At 49.9% G+C, this 27,544-nt stretch overlaps 12 protein-coding genes across 12 annotated transcripts; 7 read left to right on the top strand and 5 right to left on the bottom strand.

The window, feature by feature from the left end:
• Positions 1 to 1,894: 1,894 nt before the first annotated feature.
• On the bottom strand, positions 1,895 to 3,339 carry N7468_004754 (putative Golgi transport complex component Cog5; the record flags this gene model as incomplete). The annotated part of the gene is made up of 2 exons (XM_058474051.1): positions 1,895 to 2,850; positions 2,904 to 3,339. The coding sequence occupies 2 exons, from the start codon at positions 3,337 to 3,339 to the stop codon at positions 1,895 to 1,897; spliced, it is 1,392 nt and encodes a 463-aa protein (XP_058333054.1).
• An 810-nt stretch (positions 3,340 to 4,149) lies between these two features.
• N7468_004753 (kinase-like domain-containing protein) lies at positions 4,150 to 5,963 on the top strand (the record flags this gene model as incomplete). The annotated part of the gene is made up of 3 exons (XM_058474050.1): positions 4,150 to 4,328; positions 4,379 to 4,977; positions 5,047 to 5,963. The coding sequence occupies 3 exons, from the start codon at positions 4,150 to 4,152 to the stop codon at positions 5,961 to 5,963; spliced, it is 1,695 nt and encodes a 564-aa protein (XP_058333053.1).
• A 944-nt stretch (positions 5,964 to 6,907) lies between these two features.
• On the top strand, positions 6,908 to 8,036 carry N7468_004752 (class II aldolase/adducin domain protein; the record flags this gene model as incomplete). The annotated part of the gene is made up of 5 exons (XM_058474049.1): positions 6,908 to 7,178; positions 7,229 to 7,489; positions 7,545 to 7,677; positions 7,734 to 7,902; positions 7,962 to 8,036. 5 exons carry the CDS (start codon positions 6,908 to 6,910, stop codon positions 8,034 to 8,036), a joined length of 909 nt encoding a protein of 302 aa, XP_058333052.1.
• A 329-nt stretch (positions 8,037 to 8,365) lies between these two features.
• N7468_004751 (uncharacterized protein) lies at positions 8,366 to 10,064 on the bottom strand (the record flags this gene model as incomplete). Its single annotated transcript, XM_058474048.1, has 7 exons — positions 8,366 to 8,938; positions 8,998 to 9,116; positions 9,167 to 9,203; positions 9,258 to 9,386; positions 9,440 to 9,704; positions 9,745 to 9,836; positions 9,891 to 10,064. 7 exons carry the CDS (start codon positions 10,062 to 10,064, stop codon positions 8,366 to 8,368), a joined length of 1,389 nt encoding a protein of 462 aa, XP_058333051.1.
• A 1,281-nt stretch (positions 10,065 to 11,345) lies between these two features.
• On the bottom strand, positions 11,346 to 11,762 carry N7468_004750 (uncharacterized protein; the record flags this gene model as incomplete). Its single annotated transcript, XM_058474047.1, has 4 exons — positions 11,346 to 11,438; positions 11,501 to 11,571; positions 11,628 to 11,665; positions 11,722 to 11,762. 4 exons carry the CDS (start codon positions 11,760 to 11,762, stop codon positions 11,346 to 11,348), a joined length of 243 nt encoding a protein of 80 aa, XP_058333050.1.
• Positions 11,763 to 12,022: 260 nt separating this feature from the next.
• Positions 12,023 to 13,780, top strand: N7468_004749 (EXOSC10/RRP6 family protein; the record flags this gene model as incomplete). The annotated part of the gene is made up of 1 exon (XM_058474046.1): positions 12,023 to 13,780. The coding sequence occupies one exon, from the start codon at positions 12,023 to 12,025 to the stop codon at positions 13,778 to 13,780; it is 1,758 nt and encodes a 585-aa protein (XP_058333049.1).
• A 31-nt stretch (positions 13,781 to 13,811) lies between these two features.
• On the top strand, positions 13,812 to 14,309 carry N7468_004748 (uncharacterized protein; the record flags this gene model as incomplete). The annotated part of the gene is made up of 1 exon (XM_058474045.1): positions 13,812 to 14,309. The coding sequence occupies one exon, from the start codon at positions 13,812 to 13,814 to the stop codon at positions 14,307 to 14,309; it is 498 nt and encodes a 165-aa protein (XP_058333048.1).
• Positions 14,310 to 15,153: 844 nt separating this feature from the next.
• On the bottom strand, positions 15,154 to 16,813 carry N7468_004747 (FAD-binding oxidoreductase; the record flags this gene model as incomplete). The annotated part of the gene is made up of 3 exons (XM_058474044.1): positions 15,154 to 15,658; positions 15,712 to 16,655; positions 16,715 to 16,813. 3 exons carry the CDS (start codon positions 16,811 to 16,813, stop codon positions 15,154 to 15,156), a joined length of 1,548 nt encoding a protein of 515 aa, XP_058333047.1.
• Positions 16,814 to 18,343: 1,530 nt separating this feature from the next.
• N7468_004746 (tryptophan--tRNA ligase WRS1) lies at positions 18,344 to 20,304 on the top strand (the record flags this gene model as incomplete). The annotated part of the gene is made up of 4 exons (XM_058474043.1): positions 18,344 to 18,348; positions 18,503 to 18,618; positions 18,931 to 19,345; positions 19,404 to 20,304. 4 exons carry the CDS (start codon positions 18,344 to 18,346, stop codon positions 20,302 to 20,304), a joined length of 1,437 nt encoding a protein of 478 aa, XP_058333046.1.
• A 188-nt stretch (positions 20,305 to 20,492) lies between these two features.
• Positions 20,493 to 21,308, bottom strand: N7468_004745 (uncharacterized protein; the record flags this gene model as incomplete). The annotated part of the gene is made up of 1 exon (XM_058474042.1): positions 20,493 to 21,308. The coding sequence occupies one exon, from the start codon at positions 21,306 to 21,308 to the stop codon at positions 20,493 to 20,495; it is 816 nt and encodes a 271-aa protein (XP_058333045.1).
• Positions 21,309 to 21,801: 493 nt separating this feature from the next.
• Positions 21,802 to 23,940, top strand: tom70 (putative mitochondrial outer membrane translocase receptor (TOM70); the record flags this gene model as incomplete). Its single annotated transcript, XM_058474041.1, has 5 exons — positions 21,802 to 22,105; positions 22,169 to 22,248; positions 22,319 to 23,090; positions 23,147 to 23,620; positions 23,693 to 23,940. 5 exons carry the CDS (start codon positions 21,802 to 21,804, stop codon positions 23,938 to 23,940), a joined length of 1,878 nt encoding a protein of 625 aa, XP_058333044.1.
• A 942-nt stretch (positions 23,941 to 24,882) lies between these two features.
• Positions 24,883 to 26,742, top strand: N7468_004743 (FHA domain protein; the record flags this gene model as incomplete). The annotated part of the gene is made up of 5 exons (XM_058474040.1): positions 24,883 to 24,943; positions 25,026 to 25,225; positions 25,283 to 25,415; positions 25,476 to 26,131; positions 26,182 to 26,742. The coding sequence occupies 5 exons, from the start codon at positions 24,883 to 24,885 to the stop codon at positions 26,740 to 26,742; spliced, it is 1,611 nt and encodes a 536-aa protein (XP_058333043.1).
• Between the last annotated feature and the right edge of the window lie 802 nt (positions 26,743 to 27,544).

Below are 27,544 nucleotides of genomic sequence, written 5' to 3'. Positions count from 1 at the left end.
CTCTCTTCTGCCTAGGTTGTGCGCCGGTCTGTGCTTCGTGGCTGCAAACGGCGAAGTGCGGGATATGATATCGACGATCGACGGGTCAAAGTATATCGGCCCAGATGCTGCACACAAAAGCTGCTCGCATGACGATACAGCCTATCCTCCCGTGGTCCCTCTCTTGCTAGAACCTGTCTCGCCTATTCCCCGGGTAATGACCCTGGTACAGAGCTGAAGTTACCGGGGCTGCCCTATGCAACAGCCTTACCAAGGGAGCTCTTGTACATGATACTTGTTAAATGCACGTGCCGGATGTCTTTTTCTTTTTGCATTTTTTGCCTCCGAGAGTGACGCCACAGTCTAGATGAATGATGTGCTGTAAGTTGGCACTATCTCCATAAGGGTCTGATTTTCATCTACATTGGCTGCACCAACGGGGCGGATCTGGGTTTCGAGGGGGTGATTCGCAGCCAGGATTGGTGGTGGGAGCTAGAGACACGCACCCTTGGGAGGCGGAGGCGGGCATCACCAAATGGGGTGGCCACTAGTTTCACATTCCTTCGTCGAGGAGATGCGACTTCTTAAATATGACTCGATGGTTGCAAGTGGAACGGCGATCGTCCCCTCTTCTTACCCCTCTCCTGCGGAGGGGCAATGAAGATAAGACATAAGAGACAAGTAGGCCCATTTGCATGGCGATTGGCTTGAAGCACATGCGTAAGGCTCGAGAGGGGCAATCGGGTACCTGTAGGTACAACTGCAGGACGCCACGGCAATGGGGACCAGCGCCCACTCAGGTAGTGCCAGGTACCTGCAGGGCCGCTCTAGCGTTTATCAAGAAAAGACCCGGATCATGTTTTGCCTACGATCAAGATCTGGTTCTCTGACGTCGTTGACTTGGGGCCGGGGATCAGATGCTTCTGACTGGTCGTTGGAGGGGGAAATCGCTCGAAGGAGAAATTCGTACTGTAATCGGTGGGCGTCTACTTCTTTTTCCCTCCTCCCCCCTCCAGTCTTACACATCCGCCAATACAGCCGCGCCCGTAATATCAACCTTGGAGACCATGTAGATCGGGCACTGCGCCCCTGGGCGATCAGTTTGCCTTTGAAGCGGTCAGGATCCCACAGGTCGAACAGAGCACGCCAATCATGTGCCGCGCCTAGCGTCGGCCACCAGGAGGATCCATGTTCCTGTCTCGCCATGGCGGTGGGATGCGTACCTGGAGGGTCCGGCCACGTAAGAGCACGGTCTCTCGGCGATTTGGCCCAGCGCACGGTACAATGTGACACATAGATGAGGCTACTCGGTACATCGGGCGGATCACCTGCTCTAGCGTATAGGAATATAATTCAATCCACATGAGAATTTCATATTGGACGAAGGATCACAAACGCACTCCCCGTTCTCTTGTAGCTGCTATTCTGCAAGACAAATTTATAAATGTGGCTCGCTCTCATGCCCTTACACATTCTTCCCAAATCAGGTTTCATCGCCACCTTTTCCCAGCATCTTGTCACCGGCGCCTACGGATCCGAGCCACCTTGCCTGCTAAGGCAAGCCCCCAAAGTAACACTGACCCGTGCGTCTGCATCAGGCCCCCGCCGCCTTGCAAACCAGTACAACTTGCCATGCCCGGTTCATGCAAGGAGTCAACTGATGTAAATCTCCGAGCCCGGAGGGTTTTGTACTCAGATAATTATTGTCGAGCCCAATCTGGCAGCCCGGTGTCACCACGCGACCTTGCCCAGGGGTACCGTCCCTTCTGCCAGGTACCTGGATCCCTCCTAGCCCTATAGTTTTGGGAAATATCGGCGGTGGCGTCGAGCCCAGGATACAAGTCAAAACAGGGGGTCTGGAAGTGGTTTAGTTTGTTTCTTTTTTTAGCGCTCAAATCTATGATCATCCTATAGCTCAGCGGCTCAAGGGCCCGACAACTGAGTTCACTATCACGGTAGCTTCTTGCTGCCAGTTTCCGACTTCTACTGTCTCCGGTCCCGTTCCTGTCCGGCTTCGGTCGCCGAGCACGTTGGTAACGGATACCCGGGAGGCTCGTAGCACGCACTCTCGGAGCTCGGTCTTCAGACGATCTCTGTTTGAGCGGAGTGTGCGCGCGGATACGCCTCCACGGTTGACGATCTCGTTCACGCGAGGGTTGAGGGAAGAAGCGAGAGATCGCCAATAGTAAGATGGAAGAGATGATGTATCCAGGGTCTCGAGGAGAGGCTGGAGGAGGTTGGATCTACTGGCGCTCGTGGCAGCGTCGGAGATGGCGGTAGATCGATCGGCGTCGGTGGCTGGCACTAGCAACGGGTGTGAGGGCGGGCGAAGGTTTCTGAGAATGGACTCTAATGTCACAATGTCCTGGCATCTTGCAGAAACATCGGCAAGGGTACGGTCCATTGTAGGAAGTTGGGATAATGCTTTGGCAAGTGCATTCGCAGAGGTGACAATCGCGGTCTGCATGTACCCTCGCAAAGTTGACAGAAGTAGCTCGGGCTTGAAGGTAGCCGCCGAAGCATTCTGTGGCAGGGGAGAAAGAAGATAGAGCGTGGCGGATGCAGTGGCTAGTCGCGATCGTGCCTCCCGAGCTTGCTTATAGCTTGAGGGCAATGATTGTCCATTTGAGGTCCCAGGGTTCGATAATGAAAAGCGATTGATCGTCTGCTGCGCCCTTGACTTCACGAGATTTTCTGCTGGGATCAAGAATTCATTGCGAAGCGTCCGGGTCACTTTCACTCTGTCCAGCCCATAGCCTTCGTCGTCTACGGAGGATGCCGAAAACATCTGCTTGAGATTCAAGATGGTCTGGGCGGCACGTTCCAGCGCACGAAAGCCCTCCTTGCCGGGCACGCTTACTACATCAGCACCTGCTGATGGAGCTTGGTTTGTCCTGCTCTTCCAGTAAGTTCGGCCACCTGACTCTCCAGCTGTCGTCCGAGAGTGAGGCATCGTGCCACAGCTCGCGCTAGCCGAACGGTTGCAAGCGAGTTTTCCGCAGCGATCCTAGCTTCATCTGCAGCCTGCCACTTCTGCAAGACTTCCTTTTCTAGTCTTTCATACCCCTGGGTCACGGATGCGATTTGAGATCCCGCCTCGTTGAGAATGTGTTCGGCTGCGGCAGTCTGGTCTTGGGTGTGAGATAAGAGAGGTAGAGCGGACTTCGACGTCAAGGTGTGAATGTGCGTATCGATTTCTTGAAGGTCGAAGAGCACTCTTGATAATGGCGTGGAGAGGTCTAGGGGAGTATCTGTCGCATTGTTGGTGCTGAGCACGAGGGTGTTCGCGAAACTGGCTGGCGAGAAATCGGGGTCGAGGAAAGTCTCGTAGTCGATGTAAGAAGGCTCTCCGTCCGACATTTTGAATTCTTGGTTCTGTATATATGCAAGGTGACCCGGCAATGACTCGGAAGACGGGATTCGTATATTTGACAAAAGGCAATCGGGTATCAACTCGCTAAGAAGCAATCGCGATCAAAGAGTGAACCTGAACCGCATCAAGTCGTTTGATTGCCTTCAATTAGATAGTGGCCAAAGTTTGACCTGGATTCTAGGAGTTGAACCTGCCGAGGGATTATCGTTCAATTGGCATATCGTGAATCGTGGGAAGTCGAGGGGTCACAGAACAGCTTTCGCGACCTCGCGAGTATTACACGAGCCCGCAGGCCAGGAAGCCCCGTGACGGAGCTCCTGTCGGAACGCGGTGCCGGTACCACCGTATTACCAGTCGCTCGTTTCTTGGCGCTGAATGAAACTCCATACGTTGCATCCAAACTCAGGTATCGAGACTCGGCGACCTACCAATTTTTGCAAAGTAAACATTGCAAACCCATATTAAAATAACAAAGTATTTCCTCTTCTTTTCTCAATTCTCAGCGCTACTAGGTAGAAGAAAAGATATCAATCAGAGCTCGTTCACTCTCATAGACCGTGAATTTAAATCTCTGATAGTCGTTAATTCGGTTGCCATAGAATTTTCCTATTTCATTCAATACTAATTTCTAGCCAAGGTGAGTTCAATCCTTCCATTCAACGTAGGTAGTCTATCAGGGCTGACTAAGGTAGTATGTCCGGAGTAAAGAACTACCCCTTCAGCTGTCAACTTATAAGTGAAGCTAACCCCATCAATGTCTTCATGCGCGCAATATTTTACCTCATTATTTTTGAACAATGGTGGTGTTCCTTCAGAGACTCACAATTACTAGAAGCGTAACAAACATCCGCTGGTGCCGCAAGCCGTGGGCCTGTTCTGGGCAACCTGCCATATCTGTTTCATCTGGCCGTCGTTTATCCACCAGTCCGCTAGTACACTGCGAGGAGTTCTTTCAAAATACGTCACGAAGATGGATGTAAGTCAATCCCGATATAGCTTGGGTCTCAGGTTCTGAACGTCGGCTAGATTCAACGAGGCCGACCGGTTAAACGAACGATACGTCAAGTTTCGACCAACAGAGCTCCAACGGATCGCCAGCGAGGTAGTACAACAAGACTATGGCTCTGATATAACTAAGCTTGCAGAGGGAGGCTTCAACAAAGTGTTTATTCTACGAGCAAAAAACGGTCATGAGGTGATTGCACGAATTCCCACTCCTATTGCTGGGCCTCCCCATTACACAACTGCCAGTGAGGTGGCGACGATGGACTTTTTGCGAGTTGTTCTCAAGTTGCCGGTGCCAGAGGTTCTGGGATATTCAACCACGTCGGACAATCCCGTCGGAGCAGAGTACATCTTGATGGAGCGGGTAGAGGGGGAGAGTCTTTCCTCACGGTGGTTATCCCTCACAACTGACGAGGTGAAAGACATCATGAAGCAAATCGCAGAGATGGAGAGGAAAATATTTGACTTTTATTTTCCTGCATATGGAAGTTTATATTACAAGAAGGACCTCGACAGGGAAACCCAGATACCAGTCACGGAAGATTTTGTGATCGGTCCTGTATCTGCCCGGCAGTTTTGGTATAACGAACGAAGCAAAATGGATATTGACCGTGGGCCCTGTAGGTTTTCGCCTTCCTTTCCACTTGATTCTTACCAAATAATAAGAATTAGGCTAATCATTATTATAGGGCTTTCACCCACAGATAGTGTTACCTCCGCGGCTCGCCGAGAGATAGCTATCATTCAACAACACGCCAAAGCTCAACCTCGCCAGACATTCCTTCTACCAACTAACTACGACATTCATCCCTCCGAGCACAGCTCATTACTTTCGCGATTCCTACAGTTGGCGCCTCATCTAATCCAACCTGGTTCTTCCAGCGCTCCTACATTGAGACACCCCGATTTAAGTTTAGCTAATATTTTATTGGCACCTGGGTCCACCAAGATCATCAGCATCATTGATTGGCAGGATGCTGTGATATTCCCGCGTTTTATGCAAGCAGGTTATCCCGCATTTTGTGAGCATGACTCCTCCAGGCCTCAAAGTCTGCAGATTCCATCTCTCCCTGATCATTTCGATGAGATGAGTATCGACGAACAGAGACAATCTAAAGCCATTTATCGCTTAGAAGAGGCCAACCTCTACTACACAGCCGCGACAGGCTTATATAATGAGGAACATATGGATGTTTTGAAAATTCCGTATCTCGGAATGCTGCAGTATCTTCTTCGCCAGACTGGGTATCCTTGGGACGCGGACATAATAAACCTACGTGCTGCGTTGGTGGGTATCACAACTCCGTCGGTATGGAGCAAAATCTCCTCAGCAGCTTGTCCAGTCGTGTTCAGTGATGAAGAACGAGAGGCTGCTATGGCGGAGTCGCAGGAATGGAATGAGTCTGAACAGCTACTGTCCCAGGTTAGACAACACCTCAATATCGACCTGGAAGGCGGGACCGACCCGGACAAATTTGAGAGGGCAGTGGAAGGCAATCTCCAATTTCGATTGGAGATGGTTAGGCAGGCAGAGGCGGGCCAAGAAGAGATCTGTTGGCGTAATTGGCCGTACAAGGATAAAGAGGATGATAGTATGCCTCCTTAGAGATAATGGTGCGCTCTAACAGTCCGGCGTTGAGTTTCTTCCTCGACTATCATCCCTAGCATCGTCAAGCCACTGCCGATAAGCATTATATGCTGCGGCGTCACATAGCTAGTACGCTACAACGCACCCATAACTTCTTCGTCCACAGCCTTTCCGGCAAGTCACCATTCGCTGTCAAGCACTGACTGCTCGCTCTTATACCTCTTGGGTTCTCACGAATTAAGCGGCTCTTGTTGTCCTTTCTACTTCCTCTCTCTTCTCCTTCCCTTCTTTTTCCACCCTTAATATATCTAGTGCCAGTATCTCTACTGTTCTAAATTAATGGTAGCCGGCTATTTATTGTTAATACCAATGCTTATCTTCTGTTGCAGCGCGAGTTATTTTCAGGCACGATCTATTAACATGCCCCTGCACATTGAGAAGCGATGATGGTAATTTGGATAGGGAGAAAATATTAATCACATGAATTCGCTGGCTTCTTCTACTTTCTATACTGCCGCCCAAGGTGGATTATTGAGGTTGGACCTCTCTGTTCAAGCTCAAGTTGCAATTCAGCACAGCACCACCAGACATGAACGGGAAGTTGAGATGAAAGCCCGGGGCAACTCGTTCATGTACAATAGAAAATCCGAATTCGGTCACTGCGCCTTCTAGGAACAACGTATTTCACTTTGAAACGTCAAACTCCATGCCACTGTTCCGGCGCCTTCTAATAACATTAGGGGCCCTGGCGGGGTTCGCAGGTGGGGCTAGAGATAAGGATTGGTTGGACCAAATACGCCGTCCGGATACATGGACGAATAACGGGCGAACTAATGCTCAGATAGTCTATTTCTCCGATATTTTGATATTCTATTAGTTATTAGTGCAATATTATATAAAGCTGGCGCTCCGTACCTATGTGGAAGCCTCATCCTTCCTACAAATCTCAAGAATCCTCCAATATGTCGACCTCTACCTCCGTTACCACCGCTCAGCAGGTTGGATCCGTTCGCCTCGCGGCCGAGGTTGAGATTGGATCCGCAGCCAACGACGCGACATTCCAAGGCTCTGCTCGCGGCACTCGTGATGGACGTTTGAAGCTGGGTGGGATCCCCACCTTCTCTGACCCACTGGAACAGCGACAATGGATGAAAGAACACATGGCGGCAGCATTTCGATACTTCGGCAAGCTTGGCTATGGCGAAGGCATCTCGGGTCATATCTCGATGCGAGGTAGGCGAAATTACTATGGGACTAATGCGATATAATCTAATTCCTGCTAGACCCTATTTTGAAGGATCATTTCTGGATGAATCCTTACGCCAAACATTTCTCGTTAATGAAGGCCTCCGACCTTGTTCTTGTTGATGACAAGGGATACGTCACCGAGGGAGGTGCGCAGAGCCCTATCAACGAGGCTGGTTTCATGATTCATTCCGAGATCCACAAGGCTCGTCCAGATGTAGTTGCCGCTGCTCATACGCATGGCGTGTATGGTAAGACATGGAGTGCTTTTGGCAAGCCAATTGAGATGCTCACACAGGGTAACTACTTTCCTTTCTACACTCTGCCTCTATGATGCTAACATCGAACTATTAGATGCCTGCAACTTCTACGGCAAAGTTAGCGTTTACACGAAGCACGGCGGTGTTGCGCTGTCTCAAGAAGAAGGCCGAGAAATCGCCGCAGCTTTAGGAAAGGATAACTTTGCCTGCATTTTGCAGAACCACGGGTACGATGATCTATGCCAAACCTGTTTCTTTTCCTTGTCTAACATTCCTTTTCCAGTCTTTTGACCGTGGGTCACACCGTGGATGCGGCAGCTATTCTGTATTCCATGCTTGAGAATGCTTGTCACGGTCAGCTTCTGGCCGAGGCAGCTGCTGCCAACGGCATCCCTAAGCAGATTATTAGCCATGAGGCGGCTCAGCACACGGCAGACTTCGCTCAGAACCCGGTAAGCATACGTTCGCCCCTCTCTGAATAGAGACTATGGTCGTGGCTAACTACCTCCAGCATAACCTTTATACGGAGTTTCAGCCGGAATATGAGTTGGTCGTGGAAGAAAGCAATGGAAAAGTTTTGCAGTAACTATAAAATATTGCTAGAATTCCAATATAAAAGCTCTGCTCTTGAGTGAAATCCAACTTAATTCCTTGGTGGCCAATGCCTATGTCTCAGGAATGAAAGAAACCCTTTATTTAACTTGTGATCTTCCGAACTACTAGTATATCAACGGCATATAACTAACTGGTAAGAATCTTCAAGTTGAACCTGAGGCCGAAAGAGACAGAATGAGGATGTGACGAGGTATTGCTCCGGGAATGTATTGGACAGGTAATTTTAACATGATTGGCCGTAGCTTTGGTTACGTCCACTGCTGCTGAACTTGAGTTTGCTCTATTCATTTACATACAATCCTATAGTTTGCTCTGCGCAAGCTGAGCCGCCGTTTGAGTTATTCTGTTCGTGCCTTGAGACGTTGAGACATCACTCTGACTAGAAGCCGGATTGGAATCTAGGATTTGCGCCGCTGCTGCAAATGCCGCCTCGACATCATGTTCAGATAGCCAGTCAGTATTAGGCCTGTTCCTCAATCTCTTGACCAAAGCAGCCTCTGCTTCTTCAGGTGTGCTGGGCTTTGTGCTCTTGTTGGTTATCTGGCCGTGCACAAGCTGAATCAAGCGGTCGGTGTGAGCCTTTCTGGTCAGATTGTATAGTTCAAGTACCTTTCGGATCTCACTGGGTCTGACGGAAGTATGCGGCTGGAAGGCCTTGAAGACATGTTTGAACGACAGACCCAAAGCTAACGCATCGTCCAGTGCTAGAGAGCCCCCTGCCGCGAAAGCACCGCCGTGAGCGTGCGCCGCATCTCCGACCAAGGTGACGCGAGAAGCGAGAACCCAGGTTGAGAGGGCGTCGCCGGCATAATTCGGATAAAGATGGACCGAAGGAGTCAACTCGGTTAAGTCTTTGATGATGGGGTGCCAGTTCTATACATGGTAGTTAAAGGCGAAGTACTTAGTCAATCGCGGAGGAGGGCAAAAATTACCTTGTATCTGTTTCTGAAGAACTCGACATCTCCTTTTTGATCCCATGTGATACTTTTCTCAATTTCCTCCCTGGTTCGGGGGTCGCTGTATGCGCCGACAGTAGTATATTGGTGCTTCCCTGGATACAGTCAGTAATGGCCACGAATAGGGAGTTCATCTTCTACGTACCCAGTCGAGAGGCAAAGAAATTATCTTCAGGTCCCCACTATTCATAAAGTTAGTAGATCTCCCGAGAACACTGGAGCTGAAACTTGTGTACCCAATGTGCCGAATCAAGGGGAAGACCTGGAATTTTGCCTTCGACCAAGGACGCATCGAATGTTGCCCTGATGAATACCTTCCCGCTGAAGAACAGCTTGTAATCAGGGTTAAAAGACTGTCGAACTCTCTACGTAATCCGTCAGTATCATACTCCACTTTCGTAGGTTGAGAATCGCTTACCGATTTAATTCCGTCAGCGCCGATCAGAATATCGCCGTAGGCGCTAGTACCGTCCTCGAAATACAATTCAACACCATCGTCACTGGCTTCAGCGCGGATCATCTTCTTGTTTAGATGAATAGACTCTTGGGGAACATGCTTCAGAAGGGCGGCATGCAAATGACCTCGGTGGAAGCGTGTGGTGTGATGGCGAGGATTCGGCACATCCTGTGGGTGTCTACAGAGATGACTTGATTCGTTTTCCAGTGTCTCCATGAAGATAGACCTATTAGCGTCACTTTAGTAATCGAATGTAAGAATCATACCGAAATATTTGAGGAATCCCACTCGGTCCACGAAACCCCACCTCGTCGGTAAGAGCGTTGTCAACTCCAAGCTTCTCCAAAGTACGCATTCCCTACTGATAATCAATTTGCGATTCCAACTTCCTTCATGGGACATTGCAGAATACATTCGGACTGAGCGCAATACTCGCTCCAATCTCCAGGAGCTCAGGGGCCTGCTCGTAAAGCTGAATATCCAAGTCGTCCAGGTCCGAAACTCGAGTCAGCGAGATCGCCGTCGCAAGTCCTGCGATGCCAGCACCGACAATCAGAACGCGGAGGGGCTTATTGTTTTCAGGCATCGTGACGTCAAAAGCAACCTTTCGGAAAATGAATTAGAAGAAGAACGAAGCAAAATCCGTCAAAGTCGATGAAACTTAAGCCATTCTGATCTTATCGCGCCCCTCATGCACGTCGGAGTTCTAGCGATGATAAGCACGTCACGACTGCAAGTTTGACGCCAGGCTCAGATGGCGAATTTCAGCGTGCTTGTCGAAAAATGTTAGCCCCTCTCTTCTTTTCCGTCCAAAATACGCTAAAAATAAGGTCGGGCCACACCACATGATTACTCGAGAATAGAAGTTGCTCCGTCCAGAAAGGCGACGTCGGATAAAAATATTGCGCAATAGCTACAACGGACTCGCCCCGAAGCATGGCAAAATTAACCGTTTTTGGTTCAGAGATGTCTTGGGAAATGCTCCGATATCTTCGTGATAGTTATCATTCTCTTTTTCAAGATTATAGGATGGTATAAGACCTTTTCAGTGTATCGGATACAATATTATGTATGTAGACGAAAGCAGAATCACGAAGCTAGACTATTCTGAATTGTCTACTATAGGATTCTCCGGATCCTTGTGTCAACGCGACCTTTCTGGCATATGAAGACCGGACTCAAGCAGCCTTCCGAATTAAGGCTGACCATTCAGATATTGAGCAGTAAGATATTCAAGCGACATTGAAATATGCCGCCTCATATGCCTGACGCTCTGATTGGTGGTATTCATCACGTTCATAGGTTCATAGAGGCATTAAAATACCGTAAGACATGGCTTTTATTCTTCCATTGAGTCGCAGGAAATGGCGAAAGGATTCACAAGTCAATACTCATTGACCATTATTTCAATCGCATTTACTGATCTACAGACGGCTTTCTCAAATGCATGACTGGTATTGTATCAATCTTCTGCCTGGTCTCGGCGGCCATTGCGCTGTAAATATACCAAAGTGAAATCTTCCCGTCCGGTATCAGGTTTGATATCATTAGCTTATTCTTATATGATTGTCGCGGTTTGAATTAACTTCTTGTATATATCCCTGTAGCCTAGTGCAGTATACTTGGATTAGTTGACTTACTCATCCATAACACTTCATTGGTTCCAATGGATACATGCTTTAATAGCCCCGGAGGCCCAGGACTTGCAGGGGTTATCATACTATGACTCAAATAAGGTGGAAGTAGCTTCAAGTCGTTGCTTGATGAACTAGAGATCGCGCCATATGCTGCTTGTATGCAATCACGCTCAAACACCATATTATAAATACAAAGAGTCGAGAGGACAAGAGATTATGGGTAGCAGGTCTCATGACTTTTTCAGGAACTCGGCATCTGTTTCGCTGCCGCTTTTTCGGGCCTCATCAAGCATAGTATCGAGACCTTTCTCCTTTAAAGATTTCTGGGTATCATTAGTAGACGAAGCCGAAGAGCTCACATGGTAAAGTATAGGCGGCAACATACCTGCAAGCAGGTCTTGTACTTGGCGAACAACTCATCACAATCGGTTGATTTGGTGTTTCCACGGAGATATTCTGCTCTCGTCAGTCACTGCCGTAGCATCAAGCATGACGGGTGTCTTGAGACGTACTCTCACTGTACCACTTGAGGAAACAAGTGTCATATTTCCTGGAACGCTTTCTCAGTCCTGTATTGAATTGTGGCAAACTATAAGTAGGACGTACTCTTTGACTTCATTGCACTCGGGAGCTATTGAAGCCGCCATAATAATATGAGACAAAATTTGGAATTTGGAAGAGATGTAATGTATCGAGACACAAGGAAGGTTGCTGCGCAAAGACAATCTGGAGTGTTTCGAGAAGCAACGAAGCAGGTCGGGAGGTTCGTTGGCCAATGAAAACGAGCTGAGCTTCCTCGCCTCCGGAGACTGACCGCCTTCTCGGAACGGTCGATTAATGCGGGTCCGTCCCGTTTTGTCCAACTTTTTTGCTGCGATTTCTACTCTTGTCAACTCAACCACCAGCCATGGATTCCAGCGAGTTCACTTCTCTCGAAGAGAAGCTGACCGCTGCTACCGTGAAGGTTACCCGAACTGCGAACCAACTTGGCCAAGAGGACTTGGATTTCTATCGCACGTCAGATGCCGACTTCAGCAACCAAGCAGATGAACAGGGCAATAGAATTCTTTCTTTGACCAACGCCCTTCTCAAAGCTGCCACTCATGGGTCAGATGGACAGATTCCGCAGTTAAAGGACGAGGATTCTCTTGACAGCAATTGGCGTGATATTGTTGACGTGATCGACCAGCTTTTAGAAAAGGCAGATGCATGCTTGGACGAGTTTACCGGTGCGATCAAGAAATTGAGCCCGTCACAAGAAGAGCAAGCGCGCAAGGCACCCCCTCCGAAGAGGGCGCCTCCATTCCCTTCTACATACGACTACGGGCCATCAAAGATCCCGAAACCCCAGTTACGGTTCGAGCGCAAGCCTGACAACACCGACCTGGGTCCTTTCCAACCTCTTCTCAAATCAAAGCCCAACGCTATTGTGCCCTTATCCGAGTCTACTAAGCTAAAGGATTTTGATGGAGTGAAAGGCGTTCCTAACCCATACGAACCAGAAATTCGTGCGTCGCACTACCCGGCCTCGGTGTACCAAACGGCAACCCCAATTGAATACCTGCCTTACGAGAGCACAACTGCTACGTTCGTGGATACATTTGACGGAGTCAAGGAAATGCTGTCAGAGCTGAAGCAGGCTAAGGAAATTGCGATTGATCTTGAGCATCATGATGTTCATTCTTATCATGGTCTTGTGTCCTTGATGCAAATCAGCACTCGAGAGAAGGATTGGGTCGTCGATACTTTGCAGCCTTGGAGAGAGGAGCTTCAAATCCTGAATGAAGTCTTTACGGACCCTAGTATTGTCAAGGTACTGCATGGTTCCACAATGGACATAATCTGGTTGCAGCGCGACCTTGGGTTGTATATGGTCGGCATGTTCGATACCTTCCATGCTGCATGCGCTTTGGGTCTCCAAAAGAAAAGTCTCAAGTTCCTTCTAAAGGAATACGTCAATTTCGAGGCCGACAAAAAATACCAGATGGCTGACTGGCGTATCCGTCCTCTGCCCCCCGCTATGTTTGATTACGCACGGTCTGACACTCACTATCTTCTCTACATTTTCGACCGTCTCCGCAATGCCTTGATCGAACGCTCAACGCCCGAGGAAAATTTGATCGATTTCGTCTTGGAAGGCTCCAAGCGTGAGGCGTTGCAGCGATACGAGCGCCCCGTCTATGATGCAGAAAATGGACAGGGCCAGGGAGGCTGGTATGATGTACTCACCCGCACTTCGGGTACCCTGACCAGGGAACAGTTCGCTGTTTTCAAGGCTGTGCATCAGTGGCGCGATGAGGTCGCACGGGAGGTCGATGAAGGTTACCAGTGTGTTTTCCCCAAGTACATGCTTTTCAAGCTGGCACACAACATGCCTACGGACATGGGCACCTTGCTTCGCACACTGTCTCCTGTTACCCCCCTCACAAGAGAACGTGCCAAGAGCCTCTTACTCGTTATCAAAGAGGCCAAGGCTGCTGGAGCCACCGGGCCCGAGTGGCGTGACTTTGTTCCATCACTCAAGGAGCTTATCAAACCTGCCAAGATCGACCTGACCAAGGCCCCTGTTGCTGAGCGTTATGAGAAGTCGCAATTCTGGGGCAACATGCTGGAAGCGAATGAGGCCCTCGGCCTCTCCCATGTCTACCCTCGTCGCTGCAGCTGAAGCCATGAGACTGTCCCTTCCTCTTCCTCGCATGCCAGCCACAGTTTCTGAGGCACGGGAGTTGATCATTACCAAACCACAGCCCCAGGTTGATGACCATACTCCAGAAGCTGAACCTACTCCTCAATCACCCTCAGAGGCGCTGAGTGAGAAAAGGGCTTTCACAGTGAAGGAACTCGGTGGCCCTCGCAAGCGCAAGGTCACGCCGGTCCAGCCACACGAGCAAGACATGATGAAACTCGATGACGATGACGACAAAGAGCAAGAAACTAAGGAAGAGAAGAAACGCCGTAAGAAACTCCGGAAAGAGAAAAAGGCCCGGGAAGCTCAATTGCGAGCTGCAAACGAAACTCCCTTTGATTACGGTGCTGCGGAGTCTGTCCTCAACGCCCAGCCTGAATCTTCGACCCAGCCTAACCCCAAGCAAAAGAGGAGGGCTTTCAATCCTTATGCCAAGGCATTGGAAGCTCCTTCCGGAGTCCGCAAGCAAAAGCGCGAAATCGCCGGCAAGTCTCACACTTTCCGCTAGTGCCCAAGGCTCCATTTTCTTTTCTGTTCCTTTGTAGCATAGCGATACCCGCACGGAGAAGGCGCTAGACTCTGCTGTTCTGAGAAAGCCTTACCCGAGCCTTTTAGCCTCGAATAAAACCATATTTCCTCCATTTCATTCTAGCCGTATTGCTTATCAGAGGTATCAGTACTGTGTCAAGTTGCTAATAAACCTGAAACCTACGCCCGTGTCTGAAAGATAATTGAAAGTCCACCTATTGTATATGAAAACGTAGTCTCGTCGCGCTGGGCTGCTAACCGTAGTATTCTTGAGATCTGGTGCCGATGTCTTCAATTTGACGACTTTCCAGATGGAGACCTATCAAACAGTGATGAACTAACTAATATCTCAGTGAAGCGTGGACCGACCACCCGGCAGGGCTTAAAAGGACCCGAAGTCCCAACTCAATCAATTATATGAAAACATCAGAACTAGCACATAGCCTCATTTATTGCTGAGAGGGTATAGCCAATGATCTCGATATCGACAGAGATGACGTTGGCATATCTGCACTATAGAATTCTATCCTATCAGCAGCAGATCGTTTCTGCCTCGTCTTCCTTACCATCCAGCGTAATATCTCTATATCTATAGAGGCTCAATGCCCAAATCTCTCCTTTGACTTACAGACAGAGAGCACATTGGTGATAATTACATTCTTATATGAAACGCTTGGAATGAAACTGTGGTGATTAAAGTCAACGATCCGCCTCGGCGGATCCCGTGGAAAGGTTCGATACAAAGACTATCCATAGATCATATATTTTAAGCATTCAACAGATTCCTCTCATATCACATATACAATAAGACCGTCACGCAAGCCTCACAGCTTATTCGTCCGCGAGATCTTGAATCCCAGAGGGAATCGCGTTTGGAATAGACCCTCAGGGTCGTACTGCTGAGCTACCTTGGTGAGGAACTCCACGTTCTTCGCACCGTAGCTTCCAAGTGGGTCTTGGGCAGAGTCGGCGTAATTCATATAGACCAAGTCAACGTTCCCTCCCAGTTCTTGCGAGTCCCGCTTGAGAGTTGTGACCAACGAGTTGATCTTAGCCTGGGCAATGACCTTGTCATGCTGGCTAGTAAGGACGAGTGCGGTAGCAGTGAACAGAACGGCGTGGTCTGCTGCATTATCGAGACCAAGCACATTACCGCCCTTCTGTTCGGAAATTTTCGCAGCATGTGTAGGGATGGGCTGGAAAAAGAAGTATGTCGTGAAGTTATTGCCAACAGTCTGCTTGAGATCTTGTACCAGCTGCTCGTGGTATTGGATTCCCTTCTCCACGAGTTCTTGCCTGTTTGCGAAGCAAATGGTAGCTTGGGCGGCCCTGTTCGATGTCAGGTCATAGAAAGGGACAAATTGGGATTTAAAGGTTCTTACCACTGATCGCCTGCTAGGGGGTGGAGTGCGGACTCGTAAAGGCTTTTAATCTCATAAGACCCCGTGTTTGGAATCGGAAGATGGGGAACTTCATCGATCTTTGCGAGTCCAGTACCTTCCGTTTTGCCTTCTGTGTTGACTTGAAGAGCACCCATAAGAGATTGCTTGAGCTTGGGGGCACCTCTCATAAAGAACACCAGGGCATCATTAGGATGATCCTCGTAGGTGTTTGTAAAGTCAACAAAGTCCTTCGCCAGCCGCTTGTGATGCTCAAAACTCATCAACCGCACTCGGTACGCCAACTTCGTGTTTGGCAATGCCTCCATATCAAATCGAGTCACGATCCCGAAGTTAGCACCGCCTCCCTTGAGCGCTTTCCACAAATCAGCATTCTCATCCTTATTCGCATTAATGATACGGCCATCGGCAAGCACAATCTCATAGTTCTTGATCGAATCACAGGCGAAGCTGTGGGTTCCCATGAAGTATGTTGAGCCACCGCCGAGCAAGAATCCACCAACACCCACATGGCCATCACGGCCGCCAGTGACCAGAACACCATGTTTGTCAAGTTCGTGATAGACGTTGACCCAGTGGGCGCCAGCGCCGATGGATGCAGTGTTCGTATGCTCGTCATAAGTCGTGTCATTCAGATTGCCCAGGTCAATTGTCACTCCGTTGTCGATGTTGTTAAAGCCGCCAGTGCTGTGTCCACCAGCGCGCACAGCAATATGCCAATCTCCCGATCCGTCTCCGGCCTCAAGCAGAGCGGTCACGACTTTGGACACTTCTTCCGCGCTCCGAGGCTGCACTATGCAGAAAGGGTGTTGCCGAGAATTCCAAGACCAATAACCAGTTCCCCCGCCAGAGATTCGCGCAGCATATTCTGTATCAGTTGGAAGGAGGAGGCGGTCCGCCAGACCGGCGTGGATGATCGAGTCGCACTATGTGATCTTCGGTATTAGTGATTGCTCATAAACCCTTCAGGCAATAAAACACGTACGGCGGGGTAACCAGTCGAGAACTGGGTTTCATTCACATATGACGTAGCTGTCAACCCATTGAGCAGCAGGCCACTGTTGAGGAATGACCAATTCGGCATCGTATTCTGGGTCGAAGGTCCTCCTTCAGTCAAGGAAGCTTCAAGTTGAGGTCTAGGAATCCAGTGCAGGGATGGGTCACAGGCGGCTTGATCTATGCTTGACACACCCAGAGCTAACTGTTTAGGTCTCCTCTGGGGCTAGGGCCAAGCTTATATACGAGGGTTACACGAACTGAATTCGTCAGGCTCTTGGGACCACGGAGTATAGATAATGCAGTACATATGACTCCACATTCTTCATCCTGCCCGTCTGACTGTACTGATGGGGCCAGCCCGACATTCAAAGCGGACTTTTATTGGCTGGTCTGCTGAAAATCCATACGTACTGGAGCACAATGTGTAGCATCAGGAAACTTGGGGGCCACAGTCTGCACGGGCCAACTGCATCAACGCGATGCGGTCCCAGATCTTGTGCAAGCAAGACCCTACTAGTAAAGCTGAAGAAGTGGTTGGGATTCCGCTGTAGAAAAAAATGTCATTTTTCCTACCAAATTTCTCCTTCTCCCCAAGGTTGAGGAAGACGAGTCGTCAACTCAAATTGTTTTCTCCAAGGCCGTCGTAAAACCGTCTTGGCCCCCTGAGCCCCCACATCGTTCCTCAAAAGATGGCGGTATGTATGAGTTTTCGAAACCTTAATACGGCCAAGCCATCCCCATGAAATTTTGGCCCGGATATGGGCCCATGATGGGCCCATGGCTTCGAGAATTCTGGTTGATGTATTGTGATGTATTTGAAGGGGCCTAGAAGTTTCATTGATTGGGGTGAATGTCCCCCGGTCTATACACATTTAAACTTGATTTATCTCTGGTTCGATGGCTGTTTAGTGACAATATGTACGATGAGTGCTAGCAATACCGATTGTTCTGTATCGACTAGCTTCAGGTGCTTAAATGAACAGAATCTTCCGATTCAGGTCGCATTCAACTTAGATGTTCTGCTGCAGCCTACCGTTGAGATTGGCATCCCTTTCGGGACTACATTTGGCGTAGACTCATCAATAAAATGTGGCAATAGACCTCGCAGGCTAGGAAGATAGACATGTGAACTCAGGCCATGAGGTAGCGCATTGATCGCATTCTCCACAGTAGCATTTCTCTGGCACACAATTGGCCAGAAGAACTCATAGAGAACAAGAGACCAATTATATGGTGAGGGATACTGTTCTGCGACTTTCCTCCTATCCTCATGAAGAATCAGACTGAGGCTCCTGTCGGACATGTTGAGCTTTATCCCTAAGATCCCACCAAGGTATACCATTCGATAAGCGACACCTTGGTTTTGGTATCTCAAAGGGCAATTATTGCAGGGTAACCTGTACTCCAAAATCACAATAGCAGGGGAAGTTCATGATGTAGAGGACTCTACCGTTATGGTTGAAGAAATGTCCTCTCTCTCTATCAGATCGACTTATAAGCTACCAATTTGATTAAGAGAGAGCTCTTCTCCTCAAAATATGTCTCGTTAACTGTCATATTAGAGCTGCTCAGATCAGCGGCCTGATTGACATCTTGTTGACAGGTTATAATCCAAATGTGGTACGGGTTGGTCCAGGGCGGATAATTGCAATGGAAGCAATCAATTTTCGGCTTAAGGCCACAGTGCTAGACACTCCAATGTTGTGGAATAGCACTGTTAACAGCCAAGACTCGTGGCTACGCTTACAGCCTGGATCTCAATTGAACTATGTAGTGACCGATTCTCGGACTTCAAGGACCAAGCGGCTTTGATGGACGTGAGGAAAATTTCTGCTCGTGAGAATAGGTATCGGCGACTGAAAAAGAAGCTGTGGGAAACCGGGTATGGTTGTATGGTTATCGTGATTTCTCAATATCGAATATGCATATATATACCTGTATATATAATAGTGATGACTGCGGGTTATCCATGCCTCGATGCAGGGACGTGCCTATCACGTGATATGCGATCGAAACTGACGAATCATAACACTTCCAGCGGAAACAAGCGACATGAGTCATCCCGCTGCTAATCGTAGTCCCCCTCTGAGGGGCAGAATTAAAGAAATTCGCTTGCTCCCGCATTGTCTAGAGCGAGTAAGGAAACCCAATTGCGTCTACTTTTTTTTTCGGTTTTCTCCTGGTTCTTACTAACTCTCGTAGCAGCCTGTCGATACTGCCCACCATGGTGGACGAATCTGTTCAGCCCCCCCCCTCTCGATAACTTGAACATCATCGAGCAGGCCCCGCAACCAAAGGCTCATGGCCAAATCGTGACACCCTTCGATGTCTCAGGTGGTGTCGACGAGACCGGCAAACTACTGCCAGTCGACTATGACAAGCTCGTGCGGGAGTTCGGTGCGACTCCATTGACCCCCGATCTGCTCGAACGTTTCGAAAAGGTTACTGGACACCGGCCGCATCGCTTCATGCGTCGTGGCATTGTTTTCAGTCACCGTGAGCTGAACAAGATTTTGGATCGCCATGAAAAGGGACAGCCATTCTATCTCTACACTGGCCGTGGGCCGAGCAGTGATAGTATGCATGTGGGCCATACCGTCCCCTTCGATTTCACCAAGTACGATTGATCCGTTTGGAGCCCTAAAATCGCGCGGCTAACCCGAGTCTCTATCCAGATGGTTGCAAGATGTGTTCGATGTTCCCTTGGTCATTATGATGACAGATGATGAGAAGTTCATGCACTCCCCCAAAATCGAGATCGAAGATGCGAAACGCTTCACCAAGGCAAATGCTCGGGATATCATTGCAATCGGGTTCGACATGAAGAAGACTTTCATCTTCAGTGATTTCGACTTTGTCGGCGGCGCATTTTACGAGAACATCTGTCGCATGGCCAAGCGAATCACCATCAACCAGATCCGCGGTACCTTTGGCTTCAATGACAGCAACAACATTGGTGAATTCCACTTCTGTGCCACCCAATCTGCCACCGCATTCGCTACCAGTTTCCCCCACATCTTCGGCACCGATAAGAAGAAGGTCGCATCGATTCCTTGTCTCATCCCCTGCGCTATCGATCAGGACCCCTATTTCCGCCAGTGCCGTGAGCATGCCGAGCGCATGAAGTTCAAGAAGCCCTCTCTCATCCACGCGATCTTTCTCCCTGCCCTCCAAGGTCCCGGCTCCAAGATGTCTGCCAGTGTAGATTCTTCCGCCATTTTCATGAGTGATACCCCGAACAAGATTAAGAAGAAGATTAATAGTTTTGCCTTCTCGGGTGGTCAGCAGACCTTAGAGCTGCAGCGCGAGCTGGGTGGCAACCCCAAGGTTGACGTCCCATTCCAGTACCTCACCTTCTTCCTCGAAGATGATGCGGAGCTTGAACGCATCCGTGTTGCTTACGAGAAGGGCGAGCTTCTGACCAGTGAGCTGAAGGCGATCTGTATTGCCGAGCTTCAGAAGTATGTTCAAGGGTTCCAGGAGCGCCGAGCCGCTGTTACCGATGAGATCGTGGCAGAGTTCATGCGCCCTCGTCCCCTCGAGTGGAAAGGCAACCCTAATGTCAACACTGTATGACTGGGGCTAAACAAGCCAGCGGCCCTCGCGCTCCAGGATTATCAATCCAGGTTCCCTTATTTGAAGCCCAACAGAAGACATAAAAATGACATGCGAATTTCAATACCCGTTTCTAATCCAATCCTTCATGGCTCTTCATTAAAAAGGTAATCTATCTTAAAATTATAGTGGCACCTAAACACAGGTGATCAACGGGTCAAAACCACCACACCGCGCATAAATCCACGGACTCCATTACTTAGCCAACAGTCTTCCCCGTCGACCAATTCATCTTTTCGAAAAATCCGTTCGATGCAGAAGCCTTGATCCAATGCGTATCTCCGAGTTGTGCCCGCATTGCCCCCGCTACTTAATGGTGGTGTGATCCAGGATGGCCTTGATTCTGACTGGGTTGACCCTCGGGATCTGAAATATGGAGTAGTGATGCTCCCTTCCATGACTTCACCATTGCGATTCACCATCAAGACCTCGGCTGTTTCTGTCGGGGAATTTATTCCTACGCGCAGCCGTGCAGCGTTATAGTCATCCCGGGAAGACGTTTTATGTGTCGTAAATCCCGATGGGGTGATTTCTTCCGAGTCAACGTAAACTTTCCAGATCGGCGCATCCGTGACGGGGCGCAGTGATGGGATTAAAAGATTACATGGATCAATGGGGGCAGTAGGGGCAACCTGGCATGAAGGCTGACCATTGGAAACTATTGCGATCCTTAGTCGCCACGGCTTATCCTTTTCTGGTATCTTGGGGTCCAAAAATTCCTTCAGGCTATCCACATCCCCTTGAGACCAGAGAGGCGCCTTCAGTAGTGCTTCATCCCATTTGAAATGGCGTGCAGCAGCTATAAGGCGATCTCGATGGTATGCAAGAAGGTAGTAGGGAGAGTTGGAAGGCTCGGGATAGCTATCGGGGTTCTCAGCGACGGCTAATGGGAGACGAGGGTCATAGCGAAGCGAAGAGAAGATCTCGAAATTTGACGCAGAATCCGGGACCTGGGTGGTAGACATTTGCAGAGACTGAGAGCCTTCTAGCTCGCTGTGAATGGAACGATGTCAATTAGTCGCGATTCGTCTGCACGAGAGACCTAGAAGCACCCGCGCGTGGTTGGGAAGAAGCTCCAAACAAGTGCATGTGCTCTCTGAGTTCAACCAAAGCTGAATCTCAAGCTGAATGAGCTTCCGGCAGCTTCCAGATGTACAAAGTCCAGTGAAGAGTAAAATTTCCCCAGTCAATTTGAGGTGTGAGCAGGTGGAGAATCTCGCGGCTGCGTTTTACTTCGCGCGCGTGATTGGTCCAAGCGTCATCGTCCGATTCTCGACTTTTCCCCCAAGCCTCCGTCGCTCTCCCTACCTCATACCTCCCGCTGAAGGCGTCAAAAGGATCGGTTTGTTTCCCCTATCTTCCGTCCAACTGAAACCTGCATTGAACTATTCAGTACTGATGACTTTATGACACCAGAACCAGGACTGCAATAGCATCAGCGCCCGGTTCCTTCGCAGTATGTCAAGCGAGTCGCCATTACCCACGCCCACCCAGAACGTGGTGCTGGACACTGCCAAGCTGCCTGCTTCGCAATCTTCATCAATTTGGGATCGCGTTTCAAAATGGGTTTCGGAGAACAAGGCCCTGGTTTACACCATTGCTGGTGTCGCTGTCGTCGTCACTAGTGCTGGTGTTGTCTATTACCTCTCCGACTCCAGCAAGCCCACTCCTCCCGCACACAAGAAGAGCAAGACCCAGCGACGAAAAGAGAAGAAGGCTGCCGAGGAAGAAAAGAAAGCCAAGTCGGCCTCCGTCCAAGATGGTTAGTGAACGAGCACATTGCGTCATAGCCTGAGTTTGACCGCGACTGACTCTTCATCTACAGAGCCTGCTAAGAAGGCCGAAGAGCCCGCTGAGGAGCTTCCCGAAGTCGACGAGGCCACTGTTGGTGAGCTCTCAGAAGAGGTAATGTCACAACACGATTGATCGATTCGCGTTGCGATCCCTATGAAACCTCGATTGACTTTTATGGCAGACTCGCAAGGATTACGCCGCCAAGTTGAAGGCTGCTGGTAACAAGGCATATGGCGCGAAGGATTATCCTCGGGCCATTGAATTGTACGGCAAGGCCATCATCTGCAAGCCCGACCCCGTTTTCTACTCGAATCGAGCCGCCTGCTACAATGTGCAGAACAACTGGGAGAAGGTGGTTGAGGATACAAGTGCTGCTCTTGCTATGGACAGCGAATACGTGAAGGCATTGAACCGCCGTGCGCTCGCTTATGAGCAGCTCGGCAAGTTCAGCGAGGCGCTTCTCGACTTCACTGCGAGCTGCATCATCGATTCCTTCTCCAATGAGGTCAGCCGTAACGCCCTAGAGCGTTTACTGAAGAAGGTCGCCGAGGCTAAGAGCAAGGCTATCTTGGAGGCTCGTAGCAAGAAGCTTCCCAGTGCTACCTTCGTCTCCAACTACCTCCAGAGCTTCCGTCCTCGCCCTCTTCCCGAGGGCCTTGAGGAGACTGCTGAGCTGGGCGAGGACTCTGGTAAGGCTCTCCTGCGCAAGGGTCTGATGGCGATGGCCCTGAAGACTGGCGAGGGCTACGAGGAGGCTGCTTCCTGCTTTGAAAAGGCTCTTGAGGCCGGTGATCTCGGCGAATTTGAGGCCCTTGCTCTTAACATGCGAGCTACATTCACGTACCTCGGCGGCAACGCTATTGGTGCATTGGAAGATTTGAACAAGAGTGTGGAGCTTCAGCCGACCCTTGCCCAGAGCTACATCAAGCGTGCTAGCTTGCACCTTGAGCTTGGTGAGTGTCCATTCGGGCAGAAGATACAAAGGATCGCATCACTAACAAGCCAACAGGAAACAAGGATGCTGCTGCCGATGACTTCGAACTTGCCATTAACAGCAACAAAGACGACCCCGATATTTACTACCACCGCGCCCAGCTCCACTTCATCTTGGGCGAATTCGCCGAGGCCGCCAAGGATTACCAGAAATCCATCGACCTCGACCGCTCGTTCATCTTCTCCCACATCCAGCTCGGCGTGACCCAATACAAGATGGGATCTGTCGCTTCCGCCATGGCCACTTTCCGTCGGTCGGTTAAGAACTTTGAAGATGTTCCCGATGTTTACAACTACTACGGAGAGCTCCTTCTGGACCAACAGAACTACGGTGAGGCCATCGAAAAGTTCGACAAGGCCGTCGAGATGGAGAAGCAGAGCAAGCCCATGGGCATTAACGTTCTGCCCTTGATCAACAAGGCTCTTGCCCTCTTCCAGTGGAAGCAAGACTTCACTGAGGCGGAGAATTTATGCCAGAAGGCACTTATCAGTATGTTCTCTGTCTTAAGCCGCGCTTCCTGACCTTGGACGTATTCTAACCGCTTTTCTCTCCCTCTCTTAGTTGACCCCGAATGTGATATTGCCGTTGGCACCATGGCACAGCTGCTCCTGCAACAGGGCAAGGTCTCACAGGCCCTGAAGTACTTTGAGCGTGCTGCCGAGCTTGCCCGTACCGAGGCTGAGATCGTCAACGCCATATCCTATGCAGAGGCTACCCGCACCCAGCTTGAGGTCCAGGAGAAATACCCGCAATTGGCTGCCCGCCTGAACGCCATGGGAGCCATGGGTGCTGCTGGCCCTGCCATGTAAAAGCCTGCCAGTGGTCAATTTCTTTTACACCCTCCCTGTTACATTTCCCCTACAATCTTCCCTCTTTACCCCTTAAAGCCCGGTGGTTCTGCTTCCTGCCCGCATTCCGATCGTCGGCACCATCAGGTCTCTGGGAGAGTGCTCTGGATTGTTTTTTCTCTGTTTGTATTTAGTATCCCCTCTGACATATTTCCTCTACCACTTATTGATTCTGATTGGGCCGCGGGAGGTTTGTGGAGCGGGTGACTTGGGAGCGTCGGAGATGGATGAGGCTTGCGACGTGGACAATAATATGTGTACCATAGCGGTGAATGTGAATGTTGCTGATAGAGCGAAGATGAGAAGTCAAATCCATTAAACGCTAAGACAATGTAGAGTCCAGAGTACACAGGAAGTGGTTCCTTCCCGTCGATCTTCGCTCCACTTGACTTTCCCCATCAAAGCGATAAGCTGCACTGCCCCACTTCGACTATAACATCATCGCCTTATCTGCCTGACGGGCAAACAAACCTTCCTCTCTCTTTTCAAGGCTCAAGGCTTCGCTAGAGAGACTCCGCTAGACGCAGCTGTTTCGTTCGGTGTGCAGGTTGTCTGGTTCTGCGCAAGTGAGTTCCAAGGTTCCTCGCCTGGGCCCCCAACACCCGAAACGAGGCCTGGCCTTGACCCTGATTCATCATCTACCCCTCTCTCCTGGCACCTCCATCTCTTTTCTCTTCCCACCCTCGTCCCTCCTCTCTGACCCGGGTTGCAGCTCTTACTTCACTGAGCCTTTACCACTGACTACCGTCAGCGTTGCTCAGGCACGTTTCCCGGACTGACCCGGTAAGCCGCCTCCTCCAGGCACCCGATCCACTCTTATCACCTGCTTTCTTGCAAGCGCCCATCTTCTGCCTTTCCAAGTCAGATGGACTGATATCATATCCAAACACCAGATCCTGCCAAATGAGTGTCCCCATCAACTGCCCCGGTGATTCTACCGCATCAAACGAGATGTCTGATCCGGGTAAGTGTGTTTGGAGATTATCTGGGCCTAGCATAGTCCCCCTTGTGATATCCACCTACTAAACGACTTCGCTTTTTGGTAGTGACACTGTCCCTTTTCCCCAAAGACCATTCCCAGCCACGTCACTTCACGTTTTCTTCCTCCAACAACAATATTCTCTCGATCGGACGTGCCTCGAAGCGTGGCCCGCACGAACGCATTCCAGCTCACGATAATGGCTGGTTTGAATCACGCGTGATGTCCCGAGATCACGCAGAGCTCAGCTTCAATCCTGTCAACCAGGTGAACTCGCCCTCTCCCCATATAGCATAGCCTCTAGGCTGACATTTTGATGAAAAGACGGTTCAGATCAAGGATCTTGGCTCTACTCATGGAACTTGGCTCAACAATGTGAAGCTGACTAGTCATCAGCGGGCTGTTATCCTGAACGAGGATATCATTCGCTTTGGAATTGATGTTGAGCGCAATGATGGTATGTTAATGACGTCGTAGTTGTATTGATTCTCTTGATTTACAGGCTCATTATCATCAGTCACCTTTCCTGCTCTGACTATGCGATCCAAGATCAGCTATCGTTCCCAGTATGCACGTCCCGCACTCACCTCGATGCCGTTTACTTATACGATGTTCAGAGACTCCTTCAATGGAGACAAGGATGCGCGACACCCCAAGGTCCCCTCCCTTTCGAAACCGGAACTGGAAGCTCCCCTCCATGTGACCGAGACGCTATCAGCAAATGCCCCTGTTGAAGACACAGATAGTGAGAATGGAGAGTATGATCTTCTTATGGCTCGCGGTGAATGTCCCACCTTCCCGGAGGAATGGCCTTACGAACGCCCGAACACTACGCTCCCAAATCCCAGCGAGGTGACCGGCGATAAAATCACGATGCAAGATATTTTGAACCCTATCGATCTCACCGGCTCCTCGAGTGATATGGAGGGTAATGAACAAGCCAAAGTCATGGATCTTACTTCGGATGCTTCGCATGCATCCTCTTGCTCAGGCTCGGGAGAGGATTCCGAGATCGATGCTGAACTTGAGGATGAGTCAGAGGTGCAGGAGTTCCCGCGAGACAAGTACCAAAGCATTTATCACCTTGAATACGATAGCGAAGATGACGACAATGACGAGGATTACTCGGAGTCTGAAGATTCGAACGCCCATTCCGATGAGTGCAGCCCCTCGGTCGAGGAGGATAGCGAAAATGACTACATCGATCCCTCTCTATTGACAAGTCGGGCAATATTGCCGATTGCACCTCCGATTCCGTCGTCCCCAAGGCCTTCCCGGGGACGGATGCACGTAGGGCCTTACTGAACGCTCTCAATGAGGCTATGGATTCGGCAAGTGCGAATCGCATTTCCTCCAACGCCGCGTCACGCAAGTCTCCCATTACGCCTGTCATGGACTATCCCGGTGTAGTTGACCCCAAGGATGGCTCTCAGCTGGCATCTCCCCTGAACAAGACGGCAACAGCGACGGAATTGCCAGTCTGTGCTGAGAACGATGCATGTCCCGTTTCTCCGGTTGTGGAAATTTCTCAGCCTTCGCCCCAGCCGGAGCCAACTTCTCTGAAGCGAAAAGTGACGGATATGGAGGCAGTTGGGCCAACCATTGACACAGTGGCTACTCAACTGGAAGACAACGTTCAACGACCGGTCAAGCGTGTCAAGTCCGCCGCATCCTCCACAGCATTGGCTACATATTCTGCAACAGCTGTTGTTAGTGCCTTGCTAGGTGGTCTTGGAACGCTTGTTCTGCTCTCCGCTCTACCGACAGAGTATTTCGCGGTGTGAATTCCCGAACCCCCAGTTTCAGATTTCTCTTTTTTTACCCCTGCAACAATTCCCCAAGTGCTTATTCGGTGGCTTTCAACCCTTTGGCTTTTTTGTGATATTTCTTTGCTATGAGTCTGGCCTATTCGCTACGGGATTTCCTTTCGTTGTTTTCCAAGGCCCCATAACCCGCAACTCTTAAACGGAGAATGCAAACCCTATCGTCTTCTAAGAAGCTGGAGAAGTAGCTCCCATTTAGACATTGTTTCGTCAGTAGCTTCTATGCAATAATTCTATGATTACCTTTCCGCTTTCTGTTCTCTTTCTCCCACGCGCCGAGCAGCCCTCGCCTCCTTCCTATAGTACGCGGTGATCATTTCCGTCAAGTCCGGGATACCCTTCAGGAAAGGGGACGCGTGATCTCTATCAGATTGCTAGGCCGGAGTGTTGGACACCTGACCTTTGAACGGGCGTGATCGAAAGCCCTTGGTACTAATAACCCATGTGCAGAGGGCGCAGACCCTGGTATCAACCTGACGCTGGCGCTGGCATTACCTCTTACTCTCTTAACCCTCCCCCTTCTTTGTCTTCCTCTGGGTCATGTAGAGACACCAGTCGAATCCTTTGCTCCACTTTTTCCTGGAAAAAACGTAGGTATGCGACGGCCTACCCCCCTGGTATACATATGTTGTCCATACATCTTGCGTGTTGATTGCGCGCTCAAGCCCGATATGAGAGTCCAGGCGGCATAGGACACACGATGATTCGTTCATTTACCATTCTCATTAGGACCAACTAAACCAGAACGTACCATGCCACGTCC

The sequence above is a fragment of the Penicillium chermesinum genome, assembly GCF_028974085.1.
Source record: "Penicillium chermesinum strain IBT 19713 chromosome Unknown utg000003l:1.0-5111272.0:1.0-5115320.0, whole genome shotgun sequence".
NCBI lineage: Eukaryota > Fungi > Ascomycota > Eurotiomycetes > Eurotiales > Aspergillaceae > Penicillium > Penicillium chermesinum.
Note: the sequence above shows the minus strand (reverse complement) of the source record. Positions and strands in the feature narration are given on the sequence as shown.